Source organism: Hydra vulgaris, chromosome 08 (genome assembly GCF_038396675.1).
Source record: "Hydra vulgaris chromosome 08, alternate assembly HydraT2T_AEP".
In the NCBI taxonomy this organism is placed as follows: Eukaryota; Metazoa; Cnidaria; class Hydrozoa; order Anthoathecata; family Hydridae; genus Hydra; species Hydra vulgaris.
The window spans coordinates 29,203,019-29,225,311 of NC_088927.1; the positions used below are offsets into that span (position 1 = coordinate 29,203,019).

Here is a 22,293-nt window from a genome sequence, read left to right on the forward strand (position 1 = left end):
ATGGCGATAAAGAAATTTAACTATTGAAATTATAATGATCAATGAATCAAAAAACTTATTATTAAGCTGTTGTTATCGACCACCTGACGGCGTGAGTGAGAACTTGAGCATTTTTTTTTAACAAAGTATTTTTAAAAAAGGTATTAATGAAAAAAAAAGATTCTCATTATTGCAGTGAAGATAATAAAATTAAAAACTTTTACGATTCATTTTTAGAAACTGAAGCAATCTCCTTGATTAATCGTCCAACAAGAGTAACAAAAAACTCAGCGTCTTTGATTGATAACATTATTACAACAGATATATCCGACAATGATATCCAAAAAAGTATCCTAAAATCGGATATATCAGATTATTTACCAATATTTTTGTTGCTTAAATAAAACTCTGAAAATATAACCAAATCAAATAAAATTAAAATACGCACTTTTAACGAAACCAATATAAAACAATTTAAAAACCAATTATCCCTCCTATACTGGAAGCATATTAACTTTAATGATATTGTAGACATAATTTACGATAATTTTTTTGAAACATTTTATTCCGCGTATGACGCTAATTTTCCTATCATTGTAAAAACATTAAATCCAAAAAATATAAACAACCCATGGGTGACTAGGGGATTTAAAAAATTATCAAAAATAAAACAGAATCTTTATATAAAATATCTTAAAACAAAATCATCTGCAAATGAAAAAATATATGAAAAATACAAATACCTATTTGAAAAAGTTCGTAAAAACTTAAAAAAAAATTACTATTCAAGACTCATAGCTAAATTTAAAATTAACTCAAAACGCACTTGGCAAATAATGAATGAAATTAGTGGTAGACAAAAAAGATGCTCAGGTTCCGTCCCCAAACGATTATAGTTGATAACAAACATATATGCGAATCAAGAGCTATAGCTCAGGAATTTAGTGAATTCTTTGTTGACAGCGGTCCTAAACTAGAAAACAAAACTCCTTATACAAATGCTACATTTAGAGATTTTTTAGTACAAGTGGATAATTGCGCTAGTTCCAACGAATTATTTTCTGAACTATCTTTTCAAGAGTTTGAAAAAACTTTTAAAACTCTTTAAAAAAATAAATCAACCGGAGCAGATGACATAAACGGTAATATAGTCATAGAATGTTTTGAATACTTAAAAAACATCCTATTTAAGGTCTATGGAGCATCTATACGCCAAGGAGTTTTTCCTGGACAAATAAAAATTGCTAAAGTTACTCTGATTTTAAAAGGTGATCAAACAAATATCAGTAATTAACGCCCTATCTCTGTCCTCTCCACAAAAATACTAGAACGTATTATGTACAATAGATTATACAGTTATCTTCATTCTAATAATTTTTTATACAACTATCAATTCGGCTTTAAAAGAAATAATTCCACAGAACATGCAGTTATCCAATTTGTACGTGAAATCTCTAATTCTTTAGAAAAGTCTAATTATACATTAGGTGTTTTCATAGACCTTTCGAAAGCATTCGATACTGTCAATCATGAAATTTTACTACAAAAGCTAAAATATTATATATACTAAAATATAATATTACTAAAATATTATAGAATAAATTGCAAAGTTATAAAATGGCTCAAAAGTTAGCTATCCAACCGTAAACAATTTGTTTTCAACAATAATGATCATCCAAATAAATTTCTAAATATTTCATATGGCGTTCCACAAGACTCCATTTTGGGACCAATATTGTTCTTGATTATATAAACGATCTAAATAAAGCCTCGAGTTTACAAATTGTTAACGTAACAAATTGACTGGAGCAAGCAGAAGACGATGGTCTTATCATCTTGCCCCGTTAATTTCAATTATATTTTACAATCAATACCAATTAAATATAGGATAAACACAAATTATAAGATATTTAAATATATATAAATATAAGAACTTGTATAAGTAAAATAGCCAAGTAAATGTAACTTTATAAATATAAATACAATTAAATGCATTTTTATAAATATAACCATAAACATTTCCAGCTATTGTGTAAATGGAAAAAAAAAATTTCACGACGTATAAAAGTTTTTTTAAAAATAAGAGATTGTTTCAGTAATTTTGAGGTCAAGTAACTGTTGTTTAACAACGCATTTAAAATGTTGAAAAGAGTTTATTGTTTTAATCTCATTTGTGAGAAATGAGTTCCACAATTGTGGTCCTCTTCTAGATATTGAGAATTGAGATTGTTTCAAAGACATTTTTGGAATATAGTAGTTCTGCTTAGAATGTTTTGTTTCGTATTTATGATCAATAAGTTGCAACTTGCAACTTATTGATCAATAAGTTGCAACTTGCAACTTGCAAGTAATTATGGAATATTTTTGAGAGCAAATTATTTTTTACTTTGAACATAAACTGAAGGATGCTATAGATGTTTTGTTCATAAATATTAAGAACTCTCAGTTCTTTCATTACTTGTTTAGCACTAACATATCCATTTGTGAATGTGCGGCATGCTTGCTTTTGTTTTTTATAGGCTAAGGCTAGTTTTGATTGGTAAGTACTTGCCCAGGCAACATTGCAGTAGCTAATGTAGCTATAAACAAATGCAAAGTATAAGCTTTTTAGACATACTTTATTTAAAATATACTTAGCTTTATGCATAATCCCAATGCTTTTAGATATTTTATTTTCTAACAACTTGATATGCTCTTTCCAGCTAATATGTTCATCTAGAATGACTCTTAGAAACTTCACAGAAAATGCTCTTTTTAATTTTGTTTTGTCAACTAAAATATCTGGAAGTTTTAATGGTAATGTGTCTGATTTTGATAGTTTTGTGAAAAGAATGTATTTGCTTTTTTCAATGTTTAAGGAAAGTTTGTTAGCCTTTAACCAATTGCTTAGATCGTGAAGCTCCTGATTTACTGTGTTAAAAATAGTTTTAATATTTTAATTTGTTAAAAATAGTTTTAATAATTTGAGTGGGTGTAGAAAGCTTGGGTGTCATCTGCAAAAAGAATAAAATTTAGTATACGAGAAGATAAAAATATGTTGTTAATATAGACAAGAAAAAGCAAAGGACCTAGAAAAGATCCCTGGGGAACGCCACAAGTAATGGTTTCAAGGAAAGTGTAAGTTTTATTGTAATATAAAGATTGTTTACGATTGTTTAGATAGCATCTAAACCATTTTAGATTTTTGTTTTTTATACCATAATTACAAAGTTTGTATAGAAGGATCTCGTGATCCACTGTATCGAACGCTTTTGACAAATCGATAAATACTCCAAGTGTATATTGATTTTTGTCAAACCCATTCAAAATTTCGTTAACTAACGTTATTACTGCATATTCAGTTGAATGGTCTTTTTTAAATCCGTATTGGTTATTAAAAAGGATATTGTGATTTTGGAGGTATGAAAAAAGTCTTAATGAGTATCATGTTTGCTGTGTTTTGCTTAATGAGTATCATGTTTGCAATTGTGTTGTGCTTAATGAGTATGTGCTTTAATGAGTGCATTAATGTTTTTTAATGAGTATGTGTTTTAATGAGTGTTTTAGTGAGTGTGTTAATGAGTGTTTTAATGAGTGCATTGGTGTGTTTTAATGAGTGCATATTTGTGTTGTGCTTAATGAGTATCATGTGTGCAGTATAATGAGTTTAATGAGTATCATGTTTGCTGATGACACTAACTTGTTCTTTTCCGATACTGACATTTACAAACTCTTCTATACTATGAATGATGAACTTAAAAGTATATCCAAATGGTTGAAATGCAACAAACTAAATCTTAACATTAAAAAACAAATTGAGTTCTTTTCCACCGAGTCTCTAAAAAAGCTTATTTACCCCGAAGTTTGCCTAAAATTTTTATTGATGATGTTGAAATAAAAAGACATAATGTAACAAAGTTCTTAGGTGTTTTTCTTGATGAAAACATCACATGGAAAACGCATATCGACTATGTTTGTACAAAAATTTCTAAAAATATTAAAACAATAATTATATACAATTTTATGATTTTACATTATCTCAGGCTATAATAATTACAATGTTTTACAATACATATGTTTTCCAACTGTTAAAAATATTATTTACATTTTCTACTTTATATTTATTTCATAGTATATATATATATACTTTTTTTTTTTTTTGGTTTTTTATTTTTTTTGTATTTTTCGATTTTATGTTTTTTTGTGTTTTTTGATTTTATATTTTTTTGTGTTTTTTATTAGTTTATCCATTGTGCGGATAAATGTCGAGAATTAGGTAAGGTTTAAAAAATTTTTTTATATATTTAAAGATATTGTTCAATTCTAGTTAAGTATGTTTTGTAAGGAAGGAATATATTAATTAAGAAATTTACAGGACCTTTACACAAACACCGCTATACAATTACTAGATGTAACACTTATATCTTGAAATTATATATCATAAAATAATATCTGGCAGTGTTTTTCTAATCATAAATAACATTAATTTTATTGTAAAAAAAAGCTTTGCAGAGAAATGGAGGCGTTTTACTAAACATTTATTTTTGAATTTTGAGCCAGTCTATCAAATTAGCTCATATGTTTAGTTTTAACTTCCCGTTTTCTACTTGGCAAAATACATTATTTATACAAAAAAGTTGACAGAAAATATCCGTAGTGTTTCTACGAACATGATAATTATATTTTAAAGTAATAATATTTCTGATATTCTTGATTATTACCCTGATCACTGCCATTGGGTCAATTTTAATGTTACTAAACATGTGGTGGTATCTACTGTTCCATATTGCACTCATGATGGTTTGAGTGAGTGTCAACAGCAGCTGTGAAGCAGGGTTTTTCTCCGATAAATTCGCTGTTTCTATCAAGAAAATTGAATTTATCGGAGAAAATTTTTTTTGGGAAGTCAAGGAGTTATATACATGTTTAAAATACTCCCATATTCCAACAGAAGGAGGAGAGTAGGCAAAGATATGAAGGTTGTCCTCAATTTTACCACAAGTTTTGCATTTGTTACTTTTAACGATCTGTTGCCTTGTGCTTTTGACGGCAGAAGGTAGACTGTTGTGTAAAAAAAGAAAGAGAATTTTTTGCGTCGGTCCGCATGCGTGGGAAGTAAAGTTTTTTTTTCCAAATTTGGGTCCACGGCATTGTTGTTTTTGTTGAACTGTTCCAGAAACGTTCTGCTGGCACGACTGTCTTTTTGTTTTTTACCACTCCTAAGTAAAAATTTTTGGTTGTTTTTAGGGGGATGTTAAAGAGGAACCCGTTTTTGCCTAATATTTCGATTGTTGTTTTGTAGTACTGAGACGTTTTGTTGTCCCATTGTTTTGGAAAATTGCTCTACTTTAAAAAGTTCCAGCTTTGGTTTTGGTTCGTAAGCTTTATAAGTGAACTCGCCAACCAATACTTTAAAAAGTAATAATAATTGTGAGCTATATCCTCTTCGCATTCTTTCAGTTGAAAGAGTGTTTTGAGGCGAAGTGCAAGACTTTGCTCCTTCGGTGATAAAATTCCAAAACCCCCGCTTTCGACGGGTAAGAAAAGTCTCTCTCTTGACCAGATTGAAATTGGTCTTATGCCACAGATTTTAAAAAATGGTACTATGCAAACGTTCTATTACCCAATTAGGAAAGGGCAACACGTTTGCAAGAAACCACACTTTTGACATTGCTAGCGTATTTATAAACATAGCCTTTCCCCTAAGTGACAAAGTACGTAGTCCCAGGAACTTGAGTTTTTCTCTACTTTGTTTAGAGTTACTTGCCAATTAAAATCGGTTGTATCACTTAGTTTAGTGTAAAAAGTAACACCCAATATTTTGAAACCGGTGTTATTGTTCCATTGTATGTTTTCCAATTCTGAATACATTTTAGGATCAAAACCCCCAAGAGCGAGACCCTTGGTTTTTGAGGAATTGATAACTGAACCATTTGCTTTTTCAAACAGTTTTACTTTTTCTAAAGAAAAGCGGACAGATTTTACGTCCCTGGCAAAAAATTCCGAATCGTCTGCGTACTGCTGTATTTTAAGGGGTTTCCGTATTCCTGGCAGTGTGAAACCCTCTATTCTGCTACCCGCTCTGACCACCAAAGCAAGAGCTTCGGCAACAAAAACGTTCAGCAAAGGGAGATATGGTCGCCTTGTCTAACTCCTCTTTCTGTAGGGAAGAAGACCAACAAAAAACCGCAATTCAGAACAGATGTCGAAACTTCTGAATACAGGGCGTTAACAAAGGATACAAAATTTTCTCCAAGATTTAATTTTTGTAGAATTTGCAGTAGAAATGCACGATCGACTTTGTCAAACGCCTTTTCTTGGTCTATAGATAAAATGAAACTAGGTAGATTTTTAAATTCTGCGTAATCTATAATATCACGGATTAAATGTAAATTTGAGAATATTACTCTACCTGGGATTCCGCAAGTTTGATTTGGTTCTATAATTTTCCCCATTACTTTTGCAAGTCTAAGGGCCAGCGCTTTTGTGATTACTTTGTAATCAGCGCCGATTAAGGATATGGGGTTCCAATTTTTGCATTCAGTCAGGTCTCCTTGTTTTGGAATTAGTGAAATTACTGATTTTTTCATAGAGTGGCTGGTTTTTTTCTCTACAAAAAGTATTTCATAAACAAGTTCTTTAAAATCTTTTTCTAAAATATGCCAAAAAGTTTTGTAAAATTCATCTAGAAGTCCGTCATAGCCCGGAGATTTTCCGTTTTCAAATTTAAAAAGGGCTTCTTTTAGTTCCGCGCCGGTTAGGCGGGTGTTTAAAATTTGGTTTTCATCATCACTTAAACGTTTAGTGATGTGTGAAAAGACATAGTTTTGGCTGTCATTGCATAAATTAGTTTTGGTGTAAATGTTTTTATAATATGAAATCAGGGAATATTTCACCAGGATCACTCGTCAATGTGCCGTCATTCTTGCGAATTTCGGTAATTGACTTATTCCGCTGTTGAGTTTTTTCCAAATTATACAAAAAATTTGAAGGTTTTATTCCTTCTTCGATTTGTTATTTTTTCGTGCGAATAAACGTGTATGTTGATTTTTGTGCGATTCTTTCAGGGCAGTAGATTCTATCGAGCCTACATTTTACCTTATGATTTCGCCATGTGAATTCTCTCTTGTTTGGAAACTTAAAACGAAAAATATCTTCTAGGTTATACTTACCTTGGATGATCTCGAGTTCGTCAATGCCATAGGTGTAATATTTAGCGTTGTTTGTGCCTTCTGTGTTGAGAGGCAGGCTTTTGACCATGTTGAAATCCCTGGCCAACAGAACCGGTAGTCCTGTGTCCTGCGAGAAGTCTCCAAGGTCGCCAAAAAAATGACGCCTATCTCTCGGCACATTAGGAGCGTAAATATTCAGCACATGCATTTCGTGTTCATCGATTTTTATCATGACGTTTAATATTCTCCCGTTATTGTCCCTTTTTAGTTCATTTAAAGAAACGTTGAATTTAGAGAGAACCGCCACCCCATAACAGTTATGACTCGGACCAGAGTTCCAAATAGACTCGCCAGTCCATTCGTCACTCCACTGTTTAACAGTGGAAGGTCCGGATTTAGTTTCCTAAAGGAGGATAAGATCGACGGTGGACTTTTTGAGAAACCTAAAAAAATTGTCGCGTTTGTCTTGGTCGTTTAGACCGTTTATGTTGCACGTTAAAATATTAATAGTCATGATGGAGAGAATCAGCTTTCCTAACTTGAAAACTCGTGTAGCTTAAACATGAATATAATATTTTTATAACCTGATATAAAAAGCACAAACATATAGGGTGGAATGCAAGAAGAGAACTTGAGTCAAGTTCGACTTGAACTTTACTTTGTGACCAATAGCAGTAGAGTATTTTTTGAGTGGAAAACCCATACTCTGCCGCTATTGGTTAAAATGTAAAGTTCAAGTCAAACTTGACGTAAGTTCGCTTCTTGCATTCCACCCTTAAAACTTAACCTTAGAGCACGAGTTTTCGATTGAAATGACGTAATACGAGTAATAAGACATTCCACAAAAAAGCGCGAACTACAACAACACAAATTACGACAGCTTAAGCGCCTAAACAAAATTGCACTATCAATGAAAAACGTGTAATAGAAATAAAAAAGATCGAAAAATAGAAATTTTTAGCGAGAAGAAAAAAATTAGAGTTTAAAAAAAAAAGTTCGAAAAAAAAGTCAGAGTTGAGAACAAAGCAAAAAAATTGGAAAACAAAAAAATAAGGAGAGAAAAATCCTCTTACGATTTCTTTTCCGCACATGGTTGACTTTCATAGTCCTCGTCATTGAATAAAATATCAGCTTCGTCCTCATCAAAATTTTGGTCTGTTTCTTTGCGTACGAATTCTTCCACCGTATCCATCGCTTCTGGTGTTTCCGAAGCCGTTGTGTCGGTTGCCAAAACTGTGGTATTCGTTACTTTTTTGGGGGGTTTCACCCTCCGACTGTCCAAGTCTTTTTCTAGTTGACTGGGTAACAGTCTTCGGTAGAGTTTTTGTTTTCAAGGAAACTTTATTGTTTTGAGGATCTTTATGGACATTGATGTCAACGCTGCAAAGATTTTCATCGATATTTACACTATCTTTGTCGTCACTTTTCTTTTTTTCGATGTTAACCTCAGTAGGTTCGACATGTTTGGGTTCAGAGGGTGAAATGATTGGGCCAGCTTTTTGAGTATTATTTTCTGGTTGACCAACACGTTTGTATCTGAGAGTTAACCCATCAACGTTTTGGTAGCGAGGAAGAGGATTTTGAGATGGGTTTTTCCAATTTTTTATAATGATAATGACATTTCCTGTATAAATATCTTCACCTTGCACTTTAATTTTTTGCAGATAAAAGGAGTCGAATTCACCTCTGCCTGTCGCAAGGTGTTTTCCAAGCATGCTTAATGCACTTTGACAACCATTTCGTAAAATACCAATTGGGATATTTTGCACGAGGACGTGCACTTTACGGACAAAATTTTGTTGAAAATATAGTATGCAGCCTTTAATTTCAATTTCGGTGTTTAAAAACAGATCGACTGCGGAATTACTTATTACTGCAAACTCGAAGAGTTAATTTGAGTAATGCCTCGTTACTCCCCAGACATTTGCTAAAAGATTTTTTCCAGACAAGACAAATAAAAAATCGTTTACACTGAAATTTAGGTCGCCGTATCTACACACCAACACATTTGCGTTGTCACTAGATAAATTGGATTTGAATATTCCAAGTTGAGTCTCGGCTTGAATGTTGGAAGAGACAGAAGAAGATAATGCGCCAGCATAACTTTTTATAAATCAACACAGATACTGTTTAGATGTGTTTTTTTCCGTCAAATCAAAAACATTAATAGGTATTGTTATTTATCCTCCTCCGGCTAATTGCCTTATAGAGGCCACATTACCAAGGACCGCAAAGACAAATTCGGCTCCAAAAGGAGCGTCTTAACCCGCTCTACGGACCAAGAGTAAAGTGATTTTAGGAAGAACGAAGATATGTTAAAGTGAAAGATAGAAGTAGTCGATTTAGAAAGATAGCATAAAGACAGCGGGCAGGATTGCACGCGATGTTAGAAGGTGCAATAGGTGAGAATACATAAAAAAAATCTAATTTCGTAATAAGAAACTAATTTTTTTTTACATATAATCAAGTCTAGGGCATGGAATTATTACCGTTTTTCATATTACCGGTAACGGTAAAACCCCGGTTATTGCCATTTTTATTACCGGTAAAACCGGTAATTTAAAGTTTTTTCTAAGGAATAAAAAAAGGCTTGAAATGCAGCAAACCAACTTATAATTAACACAGATTTATATCACATAAAGTTAATCTCATATTAAGCTCAAAACAATACATCCACTTTCAGATATTACAGTTAAATATCACAAAAAAAGAGCTTAAACATTTTAAATAAACTCAAATTCTATAGATTGACTGATATAACATTTAACACAGTTGTTAGGCATTCAATACAGAAATTACTGCTGATTGCTGAGCTTTTTTCAACAGAAAATAAGCTCGTAAAATGCATTAGGCATCAAGAGTATTATCATTCAAGCTTGATCTGAGTTTTGTAACAAAAAGACCACTGGCTGAGAAAGAACGTTCAGCTTCAACACTAGTTACTGGTATACCCATCAATGCATTATACAACATTTCTAAGTTGTTTGTGCGAGTTTTTGTCAGCTCAAAAACGGCCATTTCCTTCAACAGTGATTTGGAACTGGTGCCCACTCTCATCCTCTTTGAACTAGAGGGACATTTCAGAGCATCCTTGATAGACTGTTCCAATTGTTCTGCCAAGGAAGATTGTCCTTCATCAATATTGGGTATTTCTTGACATTCTTCTTCCGATTTATCTTCATCTTCGTAGCTCTCCTCAAACAGACGACAGAATAATTTAGCAGCAGTATTTGCAAGGGCATTTCGTTTCATTTGTGGGGTGTCAAAGACATCCGTACTTTGCCCTTGCCTGTCCAAGGCCTCTGAATCGTTTAAATAAATCAACATCTTACTTTTAAGTACACGACATCTTACTTTTGAAATAATGCGTCTCAGATCTTGACGGACTTCAGGGGGTTGATCATCTTCAATTACTACCTGAAAGTGTCAGTAATTAAGATGATTTTTTTAATAAAAATAATCTTATTTAGATTCCTTATATTTTTGAATAATTATATATAATACTTACCTGTAATCCAACACCTTCTTCATCTTCGTAATCGCTGTCATCAGAGATGGAAATATCATCAAGTGCAAAATCTTCTTCTTCATCGAGATCAGGAATGACTTCTTGGACCGAAGTTGTTTTGTATAAAACATCACAGACTGCTAAGTGGATGCCATGTGCCAAGCACAATTGATGGGTTGGTAAAATAGCTTTTCCAAATTTTTTCATTACAGCAGCTCCATCAGTTGTAGCTGCCACAATATCAGAGTCCAGACAAATTCCAAATTCTTTTAGCTTTACTCTAACAATGGTCACAGCTTTATCCGCTGGCATTGAGCCAAAAATTCTTACCATTCCCATATTCCAATGCCGATTCTTGACATGAACATTGATATTAATAAACCTTCTGTTACGAGATGATGTGTATTCATCAAGAGTAATGCTAAAACAAATTTTGTCCTTCTTCATTTCTTTAAACTGCTTTTTATAAATGTCTTTAACCTCAAGACAGTGCTTCATAATAATTGCTTTGATCGATTTTGCATCTTTTGGCAAGTGGTATCCTTGAGCTCCCAATGCCGCTCTTAAACGCTGACTTTTTGCCAGTACTCGAATTGGTAATCCATCAATGGCGACTAACTCGGACAAGACAACTGCCAAGGAATCTTTTTGGGTTACGAAGAAGTGATCAATTTTTCCAACTTTTTGTTCAACTTTGGCTGATACTTGTTTCATAGCATCGGCCTCGATATGATGCATTAATTTGAGATGAGATCTCATACCACTGTTAGATCCACCTTTGCACTTGATTTCTTTGCTACAAGTTTTGCACTTCGCCAGCTGCAGATCCTTGCTGTGTAAGAAGTGCTTCCATACCTCGGAACTATTGTTTCCTGCAACGAAGGTCATCTTCGTGTTTATTGCTTTTTCATCAAAGAACTGCTTTCTCTCACTGTGTTGCGTCTTTTAGGAGTTACCAATTTAAAACGAAAGCAAATTACCAAATTATTTAATTAACAAAATATCATTTTTAAAACCGCGGTATTAGATTGAGAGAAAACCGGTAACGGTAATTCCAGGGAGTAAAAATTATCGTTAAAAACCGGTTTCTGATTGCCGATTTCCATGCCCTAATAACGTTTAATCAACGTTTAAATTTTTCAAAACTTCTTTTTTTTTGTATAAATTTTTATTGCATATTACAAATGTGAACTTATGTATATTTACGCTCTACTATGATTGTTTTTTATACTCCGGTGTGGTCCGGTGTTGGTCCGGTGCGGTGTGGTCTGGTGTAGTCCGGTGTAGTATTCGTATACACCCCTATAACATTCTAATAATATAAAGACGTTATCTTTATATTATTCCTATTAAACTATATCTTATAGTACATTCTTATAGTATAAGAATATAAAAGATGAATGTGTTAATAACACTCAAATTATATTTTTTAAAAGTTATGATTATGACAGCAACAATATAATAAAATAAAGCAAAATTGTTCAAATGATCTACACATTAGTACACGCATATTTTATATATTTCCTTTTCTATCAAACCAACAATTCTATCAGTTTTTTTTCTATCAATATCTATCATTCTTCAGTTGCCGTTGTTTCCATAATTAGATTTCCAGTTCCTTTAACCAGTTTAGCTTGGTGAAAAAAAATTTAATTTAAACATTAAACCATTTTAATGGTTAATCTTTGATGCAAATAATTACGTTTGAGATAAATAGACTTGTAAACAATGTTGATATAACATGATCATTATGTTATTATTAAACAAATTATTTTTTCAACAGTTTAGATTGATTACGGTATTGCTTGACATTAACCATTTAATTTACGCGGTTCATCGCAACACGAAATTAGGACCAAGGGGCCCAGCATTTAATTTTGTTTATTTAACAAGACATAAATGGCTCGCTAGGAGCAGGGACGCTACTCCCTGAATAGACTAAAAAGGCCACCATAGGCTGTCACAAGGACCTTGACAGGCTATTGTAGTCTACTTGCTACTCCATACACCTAGGTTAATGAAATAACAGTAACACTGACTGTTTATTGCATGTTTGTACTTGTGGCGCATATTATTTTAAAATTTTACCATTTTCATAAAAATTTTAAAAAACGCTAAATCACAGTCATAAAAAGAACAGTCTGGAAACGCAGGCCGTTTTTCATCGTTTTCATTGTTTAATTTGAAAATCGGGTGGTCCGCGTGATTAAGGTGCAAAACAAACTTTAATGATGGCTGAAAGCTCAGAAGATTTTAATCATTTTGAGCCCATTTTTGAGTTTCATCAAGACGACCTTGATTCTATTTTTACAGTTATTGACCAGGATTTGTTAAATGTTGTAAAAAAATCTTCAGATGCTTTTGCTACAGCTATCTTAGGGTTTAATGATTGACAGTTTTTCTGATATTATGAATATCATTTGGAATAAATTCAAAAGTCAAAACCATTCCCATTTTCTTCTGTTGATGACTGTCGTTTTAACTGGCTTAAAACAAAATTTTTGCCATATTTTGGAAAGTGTTTAAATTCCATCAATACCGTCAAAGTAATTTTACTCTAGACAATAGATGTAAAATGTTTATATCTTGGCAAACCTATGAAGGAAATAAAATTACTGTTAATTCTTCTGTTGAGTTTATAAATTTTTTACTTTCTAATGATGTGTCTTATATATTAGCAAAAAGATTTTGTCAAGATCCACAAGAAAATTATTATGGACATCAATGCCAAATTGGTTCTCGCAAGGATAATCCATCTGTCTGTGATTTTAGCTATAATGATAATACCATTCGAAATCAAAAACTCTTCAGACCTATAAAAGATGGCAATTCCTAAGAAAATATTCACTTTGAGATTAATGAAAAACCATGCAGAAAACGAATAAAAACTATAATGCACCAATTTAAACGGCTATTTTCATAGCCACAAATTGTTAAAGCACATTATTGGCTAAATGAGTAGATACTTTATGACCCAATATTGATTTGATCAACAAAAGATTAATACATTTAAGTAACATACTAGGTTGTAATTATATAAAATTTATTTTCTTTTCTTGCCTGAATAGATTGACAGTATAAGCAGGGTTGGCACTAGTGTATTGGACAATTTAAGGCTAAAATTTCATAATTATTAACTATTAAAAATAGCTAATTATTATATTTTCAAATATTCAAATCATAATTATTAACTAAGTAAAAAAATTTTAACAGATAGTAGCCACAGTTTTATTTATATAGTTGCTAAATATCTTTAGTTAAAACGAAACACTTGTGTAAAAAAAGGTCCCTTGTTAAGCATTATTTTGAAAGCAAACATTGACTTTTTTTGGTTGCTTCCATAAAATATAGACTACTGAAAAACTCTTTCAATCTATATCAGGGGCGGATCCAGCATGTTTTGGTCTTCGAGATATCTTCCAGACATAAAGCAAACTCCAAACATTTAAATGTTTATACTTATGTCAGTAAGGATGCTTTGCAAACATTAGCAATGATTGGAGCCTGGGAACAAAAAAGCTCCAAAATTTTCTTCCCCCGTCCCAAATCATTAGAGCAACAAGTTGATAAAATATTTTTTGTACTATTCTCAACTAGACTTATCTTCATCAATAATTTTTAAGTTTTATAGTTCAATCTCTTTATGTTCAAAAATTATAACCATATAAAATTTGTAACCCCCTTAAATTAAAGGAGGTTCAAACTACAAAAGGTCTTAATTTTTGAACGCTAAAATATATTAATATGAAATTGAAAATTTATCGATGAATATAAATCTAGTTGAGAACAGTACAAAAATATTTCGCCAACTTGTTGCTCTTATGATTGGGGCAGAGAGGCAAAAATTTTGGGAAGTTTTTGTACTCATGCTCCAATCATCGCAATTTTTTGCAAAGCATATTGCAAAAATTTGACATAAATATAAATAAATGTTTGGAGTTTGCTCCATGTTTTAAAGCTAGCTCTCTCAAAGACCAAAAAATGATGTCTATTTGTATCTAAATAAGAGAATTGGAGTCGATAATTGAAGTTAGAGTGAGTCTACTGAATGATTAAACTTAATTACAAGGGAAAAGGTGGCTCAAAAAATGATGAAAAAGATTTGCATTCTTAACCATGACATTAATTTCTTAAAAAGTTCAATACTCATGTAAATTATTTTACAATCTAATTTTTTCAATATTTTAATTCATGAAGATTTAGAGTTTTAAATATGCAATTTGTAGTTAAATTTTAAGTTAATAAATATAAATTAAAAAAAAAGCAAATAAAGCCTAAAATTTTTGAGAAAACTAAACCTAAACCCTCCCTGATACTTGCTTTTTTTATATACTCTCAAAAATATATATTGATCAAAAATTATCTGAAGTGCTAAATAAATGCTCTTGTTTATTAATTTCTAACTGGGTATGGGGACTTTACAAAAGTGAAGTGTTTGTAAATTTTATATAGTCATCTTTTGATTTCAACTCCCAATTATTAAATTTTTTTGTGAAGCAAAATCCTTATTTGATAAATTAGATTAATTGTAAAAAACCTTTCCTAATGAAAAGAAAACAATTTAATAAAAAAGTAGTATTATATACTCTGATACCATAAATGTTTTTAGCCATTTGTAGCTATGAAATAGCTGTTTTAAAAATTGAGATAATATCAGATAACTGTTTTCAATTGTCAAATGTGAAATTAGCATATCGCTGATTTTATTTATATATATATACTTATTAATAAGTACTCTTCTTTTTTAGTGAAGTTCACAGTGACTTGGACTTAAGTTAGTTGAATTTTAATTTTGTAAGCCTGTAAATTATCCTTGACATAGAAAAACATCCTTGCTTTCACATACAAGTTCAAGATGTCTTCAAGAACATATAAACAAACTTCTTTAATAACAAAAGTATCAGTTTCACTTCTAATCTTTGAAAAATTTTATAAAAAATTTGTATCTTCAAAAAGTGAGAATAGAATATCTTTGCTGTCAATTTTATTGATAGACTTATAAGTCTATAAGTCTTAGTAAGCTTACTAACCATATTCTTAAAGGTTGTTTCAGCAGTAATAAAATACACATTGCCTTAATTTTCATTTTTCACAAGCCTGATCTGTTACGCGAGTTAACAAGTTTGTGCTCAGACAAATGATTGCTTTCTTGACTAGCCATTCCAGAAGATTTTTTTATAATTTAAAAAAACATATATAATTTATATCATTGTATATAGCTTGACCTGACTTAAAAAATGAGGGGTCATTCAACCTTTGAAGTTAAGCGGATTCAAAGTTACTGAATTTTTTGTAGTGCAAAAGCTGATGATTTTTTGACGAAAGGTATAGGGCTTAAGTATAGAAAATTTGCAGTGTTATGGCACCGAAAAAGAGAGTATTTTTGGATTAATTGACTTTTGAATAACTTTTGAACTGTAATTACATTTGACTTGAAATTTTCCATATTGATTCAACAACTATAAGAAAATAAAATACAAAAAATTTTTTTTTAATTCTGTCGGTATTGCCCAGAACTGTCTATTTTACAGACTGGGAGTTTTTACTTATTTACTTAGTTTTGGTGTCATATTGACTCTTGAATAACTCTTGAACCGTTATTACATTTGACTTGAAATTTTCCATATTGATTCACCAACTATAAGAAAATAAAATAACAAAATATTTTTATTTAATTCAGTCGGGATTGTCCAGATTTGTCTATTTTACAGACTGTGGGTTTTAACTTATTTACTTAGTTTTGGTGTCATATTGACTTTAGAATAACTTTTAAACCATTATTACATTTGACTTTAAATTTTCCATAGTGATCCAACAACTATAAGAAAATAAAATACCCCAAAATTTTTTGTTCAACTGACGAGATTTACCAGAATCATCTATTTTACAGACTGAGGGTTTTCACTTACCGTATATACTCGAGTATAAGTCGAGAAATTTTAGACGAAATATTTACTCTAAAACAGCAATTTGACTTATATGCGGGTCAGAAAAAAAAAAGAAAATTTATTTCTAGAAATTTTTTTCGTATTTCTTATTTTTTGATTAAAAAATTTTTTTATTTAATATTGATTTTGTATTAAGAATGTTTTTTATTAAACTATTAAATTAAAATGTGTTTTATTAATTACATTACAAATATGCTCAAATTAAAATCATTAATTTACAACCGCCCAACCGTGTAGGATATTTAAATAGTGTTTTAATTTATTTGAGTATTTTTAATTCGTATCAAATAATAAACTGAAGTGAATTTTCACCCTAAATTCCCACTTCAACTTATACGCGGATCGCCTTATACGCGAGTATATACTGTATTTACTTAGTTTTAGAAAATAAAATTTGGGGTTATATTATAATAACACCATACAAATGTGCATAAAGGAACCATGGAATCCAAATAGTACATCATTTTGAAATTATTGTATAATTTACAGACCGGTCAGTAAATTACTGCAAAAGGGCTGCACAAACCAACTGGGCATACTGACTTTGAATATATTTTTCAACCGTTATTAAATTTGATTCGAAATTTTTCATAATGGTCCCATTTTTATTTATCTGACGAGATTAACCAGAATCATCTATTTTACAGACTGATGGTTTTCACTTATTTACTTAGTTTTGGAAAATAAAATTTGTGGTTATATTATAATTACACCATACAAATATGCATAAAGGAATCATGGAATCTTAATCATACATCATTTTGAAATTATTGTATAATTTATAGACTGGTCAGTAAATTACTGCAAAAGGGCATTGAAATCTGTCATAATTATTCAGAATGACCTATTTAACAGACAAAAGATTCTTCAATAAAGTTAAAATTAAATTTTTTAATGAAAATAACTTACAGCAAACGAACTTTCTGTAATTTTGAGTACTTACAACTGCAATAGGCAGGTATAACAGCAGAAATTATATCTAAAAATGTAAAAATATTATTATTAGAAACAGAGATACACAATGACGTGTTAAAAATATTTTGTTAATTCATTTTAAAAATATATAAATTAAAAACATTTAAAACTAAATAAGTACAAATTAAGAAACTTACTCTTTAAGATTGCTTATGTGAACCTATGAAAACGCCTAAGATAAAAAAAATGAAAATAACATAGAAAAATGTTTTTGTTCTAAAACTTATTTCTTGGCTTTTAGTGAATGATTGGAAGTAGCAAGTTTCAGTAACGAAACAAACTAATAATCATTTTTAACAATAGACACCATTGAGAAGGTAAGCCAAGTTGTCTATCAACACAAAACATCACAACAATAACATCACAATCACAAAACACACAGACCCTGTGGCACTAAATGCTCCTAAATCACACTAGTGTCACTAAGTAATGGGTTAACTTTTAATCAAAACTAGTGATCATCCTGAAAAGCTTAAAGGTGGCTCTATTTGCAGATGACATAAGAAACATGGATTTCAATCATCTTGTTTTAAAACTGACTTGCTAACTGTTGTTACAGAATGGTACTATATAGCATTACATAGAGGTGGTTAGGCAAATTCTACTGCTCTGGATATCAAAGGCTTTCGATAAAGTCTGGCATGATGGACTTACCCATCTTTTTGCAATTTTTTAAGTCGTCTGTTAATTGTTATCTAGCTATATAAACTTCGTCTTGACTCTTCCAGTAACTTCGAACTTTAAAAGTAGTTACCTTCTGATGCTTGCTCTACCCCTACTTCTATCCACAATAGTGAAATTGTTCCCAATCAAATTAGCATTTTTGTACCTTCTGATTTAATTTTGAAAATTGCTAATGATGACTTTTCATGCTCTGTTACCCCAACTTCTATTGCATACATCCCTTTAGGAAATGGTTCTAAAAACTTTCTTATTAAAACGCAATTTAATCAAGAGAATCTCCCAGTTTCCAATTTGGATACTACCTATATTATCTGGTGATTTCACCTATCATATAAAGAAATTTTAATTTGTAACATGTAATTGACGTTTTTGAAGAAGGTAGATATATCTAATGGTCTAATTATAAGCAAGGGTTTTGAGTCTTTAATTAATAAACACTTATGCTCTCCTCTCGAATCTAATAACTTACTTTCTGATCATCACTATGGATTTCAATCGCCTCGTTTTACAGCTGATACTACCATTTATTCCTGCCTTGATAAGAACGCAACACTCTCTGATTGCTTAAAGGGGGCATCTGAGCTTAAAAAGGATCTCACTTCTGCTACAGCATTAGGCTCACAGTGGCTGGTGAACTTTGACTCAAAGAAAACTTAATTTTTTTCAGCTAATCGTTATCACCATAATCTAGATCTTATATTTATAAACAGTAATGTACTCCATGAGTCATCTACCCTTTGTCTTCTAGGATTAACTCTTACTTCCAATCTTTCTTGGAAACTGTATATCAAATCCATTGCAAAATTAGCATCTGCTAAGGTATAATTTATATCATCGTATAGAGCTTGACCTGACTTAAAAAATGAGGGGTCATTCGACCTTTGAAGTTAAGCGGATTGTAATGTTCTTCTCTTTCTCTTTTCTATAAATATTATAATGATCACTGCTCTAAAGAGCTAGCGTCTCTTGTACCATATACTAAAATTCATTGTTGTGTTACTTGTCATTCTATTAAGTCTCATCCTTTTAATGTGACTGAAATTGTAATAAAGTTGCAAAGACAAATAAATTTCGAAAAAAAAAAAAAAAATCAAAAATAAAAGAGAAATGTTGTTAACAAAACCTCAGATTAGAGGGTGACACAAGTTTATTAATAAAAATAAAAAATAAAAATAATTATAGAATAAAGACCAAGACCTGCCGCTGTAGCCAACCATTGTCGCATTGTCATAGTGTTGCTTCTCTTACTCTTTTCTACAAATACTATAAAGGGTGATGTTTTAAGGAGCTAGCATCTCTTATGCCATTTGCTAAAATTCATTCTTGTATTACTTATCATTCAATTAGGTCTCGTCCTTTTACTGTGACTGTCCCAAAGTGCTACAAAAATTCTTATTTGTGTGACTAATCATTCAGCATCTTTTTACTGTATATGCTTATACATGGTCTAAAAACTTTTTTTTTCTTTAACAAAACATAAATATACATATAATGACTTACGCATGCATGAACGCTGTGCCAGAGAACACAGACATACATATAATTCCAACAGAACACAGACATACATATAATGACTTACAGGTACATAAACAGAAACTTACATATATTGACTTATGGGTGCATCAACACCACTCCAGAGGTCCAACAGAACACAACATACACATAATGACTAACCGATACATAAACACACACATACATATAGTGACTTATGGGTGCGTCAACACTGCTCCAGAGGTCCAACAGAACACAAACATACACATAATGACTGACGAGTACATAAAAACAAACATACATATAGTGACTTACGGGTGCGTAAACACAAACATACAAATAATTACTTATCGGTAGATCAACACCGCTGCAGAGGTGAACAGAAGACAGGTATTCATATTATGACTTGTAGATGCACCTACAAAAATATACATATAATGACTCACAAATACCTAAACACAAGAATACATATATTATTGGTACATCAGCGCAAAAATAGAAAGCATAACTTACCAGTATGTTGTCATGGCTGCAGAGGTCCAACAGAAATCAAATATACATATAAAGAATTGTGGGTGCGCAAACACTGCTCCAGATGACCAAACAGATTACAAACATAAAGACATTAAATTGAAGAATAATAATAACAAACATAAATACAATAACTTGAAGTTGAATTGACATTGCATCAAAAACACTTTGACTAACTCAATATCGTATTTATCCTCAAATCTGTCATATAGTATCTCAAACTCGCATTCGTCATCAAATTCATTGCCATCTAAAACACGAGCCCTGAATACCAGACATCCTTGCCACCTTCATCTACCATTTTATGTTTAATTCTTTTTCCTAAAAACTTTGGAACCTCTCCCTTTGATGCGCCTGCTCTTATTTTTTTTAGTTTCCATTAATAATCTAGTGTCACCCTCTAATCTGACCTTTTGTTTTAATGTTAACAACATTTCTTGTCTTTCATTATGATGTCTGAACATTTTATTGTATTTGCTCGTTGTTTGGAGCATCTTTTAAAAACTTAAAAATTGATAGCAGGTTTGTTTTTAACGCCTCTATACAAAATTTTTTGTAATTTTCGCCTTTTACCTTTTCTCCTAACTGTAGCCACTTTTCTGGAAATTTTTGCTGTAGTACTTTTTTTCGAAATCTAATTTGTCTTTGCAACTTCATTACAATTTCATTTTCAGTACCTAAGATTTGCTCCATATCCTCTTTACACAAAATTAAACCACCATCCCTCCCAATTTCTGTTGTCAAAAACTCTTTTTCTTTGCTTGCCTTTTGTTCCTTTATTTCCTTTTCTAAGTTGCACTTGTCCATCTCATCGATTTTGTACTGCAATATATTTGTTTTTTTTTTCTCTGTACTTTCTGATGTATCCTTTTCTATTTCGCCTTTCTAGTAAAACTAGCCTTGCCAATTCTTCCTAGGATTTCCCATATATTTAATCAGCTGTTTTGTTATTGTTAAACATGATGACACCAGCTGCAGCTACTGTTGTCATATTAGGTTTCATTTTTAACCTGCGGTCATAAGAAGCAAAGTCATGATCAGTAAAATCTTTTGACTTTTGAAGGCACTTGATCAGCATAACTCTAGATACAGGGTATTTAAACAAAGGTGTAAAAAATACTGAAAGATTTGGCCATGCCAAGTTAAATTTATCTTTTTCTTTACAAATTTGTAAAAAAATGGCGATTGGTTAAAACCAAATCTGGATTTTTGAGGGATACAATGCCTCCATTAAAATTTAGATAATCTATAACAGTGTCAGAGACTAAAATTAAAAGTAAACTTAATTTAAGTGACATAAAGAAAAATAAGGGGTGCATTATTTTGGTTTCAATAAATAGAATTATTAAAATGAAAAAAATTTGTGCTACAGTATTCCTAATTTATAATTTTGACTTACTTTCTTGACTTATAGATAGAGCAACCATTTCGGTGAGACTATTGTTAATGCCAAAACCTAAAAAAAAAAGGAATTAAAATAATTATTACAAGAGTTCATAGTATTTAATCAACAAACAAATAGAGGCAAATAAATATAAAAAGAAATAAAGAATTTCTTACACAACTCCATTTTCATAAGCTTCTGTTGAATACTATTTTTAGGTTTTTGTTTTGAAAAAAGCAGTTTAAATAAGAGCAACCTGTAGTTAAAATAGTAAAAATCAAGATTTTAACTTTCTTGAAGAATGCAGACCTTTTACCTAGGAAAAAGTAAAAGATGTATTTTCATTTGATTAAAATTTTTAGAATTATACTTTCACTTTCAATTTAATTTTCATAATATAACGCAAAACAAACGCAAAAATTAAAACAGATAACGTCATTAAATACGCGAACAGAAGCGTATATATACACATAATTTATATATGCAAATCCTAAGTACCAATTCTTTAGGTAAACTTAAAAAAATACTTGTTTTAAATAGACGTTTTTCAAAAACACTTTTTTTTCTATATAAATCAACCTGGAAGTTTTTAAACGCTGAGAACTAAAATTTTTTGTATAAATGTTAAAAAACGTCCAGATT

At 31.0% G+C, this 22,293-nt stretch overlaps 1 protein-coding gene and 2 long non-coding RNA genes across 3 annotated transcripts; all 3 read right to left on the minus strand.

The window, feature by feature from the left end:
* Positions 1-657: 657 nt before the first annotated feature.
* Positions 658-3,984, minus strand: LOC136083728 (uncharacterized). The gene is made up of 2 exons (XR_010640026.1): positions 1,622-3,984; positions 658-952 (listed from the first exon to the last, which is right to left on the minus strand). It is a non-coding gene; the product is annotated as an uncharacterized LOC136083728 (long non-coding RNA).
* Positions 3,985-7,287: 3,303 nt separating this feature from the next.
* On the minus strand, positions 7,288-11,756 carry LOC136083729 (uncharacterized). Its single transcript, XM_065803366.1, has 2 exons — positions 10,639-11,756; positions 7,288-10,547 (listed from the first exon to the last, which is right to left on the minus strand). The coding sequence occupies exons 1-2, from the start codon at positions 11,524-11,526 to the stop codon at positions 9,978-9,980; spliced, it is 1,458 nt and encodes a 485-aa protein (XP_065659438.1). The 5' UTR covers positions 11,527-11,756; the 3' UTR covers positions 7,288-9,977.
* A 14-nt stretch (positions 11,757-11,770) lies between these two features.
* LOC136083730 (uncharacterized) lies at positions 11,771-22,053 on the minus strand. The gene is made up of 4 exons (XR_010640027.1): positions 21,828-22,053; positions 20,250-21,723; positions 17,699-20,154; positions 11,771-17,565 (listed from the first exon to the last, which is right to left on the minus strand). It is a non-coding gene; the product is annotated as an uncharacterized LOC136083730 (long non-coding RNA).
* Between the last annotated feature and the right edge of the window lie 240 nt (positions 22,054-22,293).

Excerpts from the sequence above, each read along its gene's own strand:
- LOC136083729 (XM_065803366.1), bottom strand. The coding sequence starts at position 11,526 with ATGACCTTCGTTGCAGGAAACAATAGTTCCGAGGTATGGAAGCACTTC. Across the intron at positions 10,548-10,638 it reads AAGAAGGTGTTGGATTACAG|GTAGTAATTGAAGATGATCA; the intron begins GTAAGTATTATA and ends TGACACTTTCAG.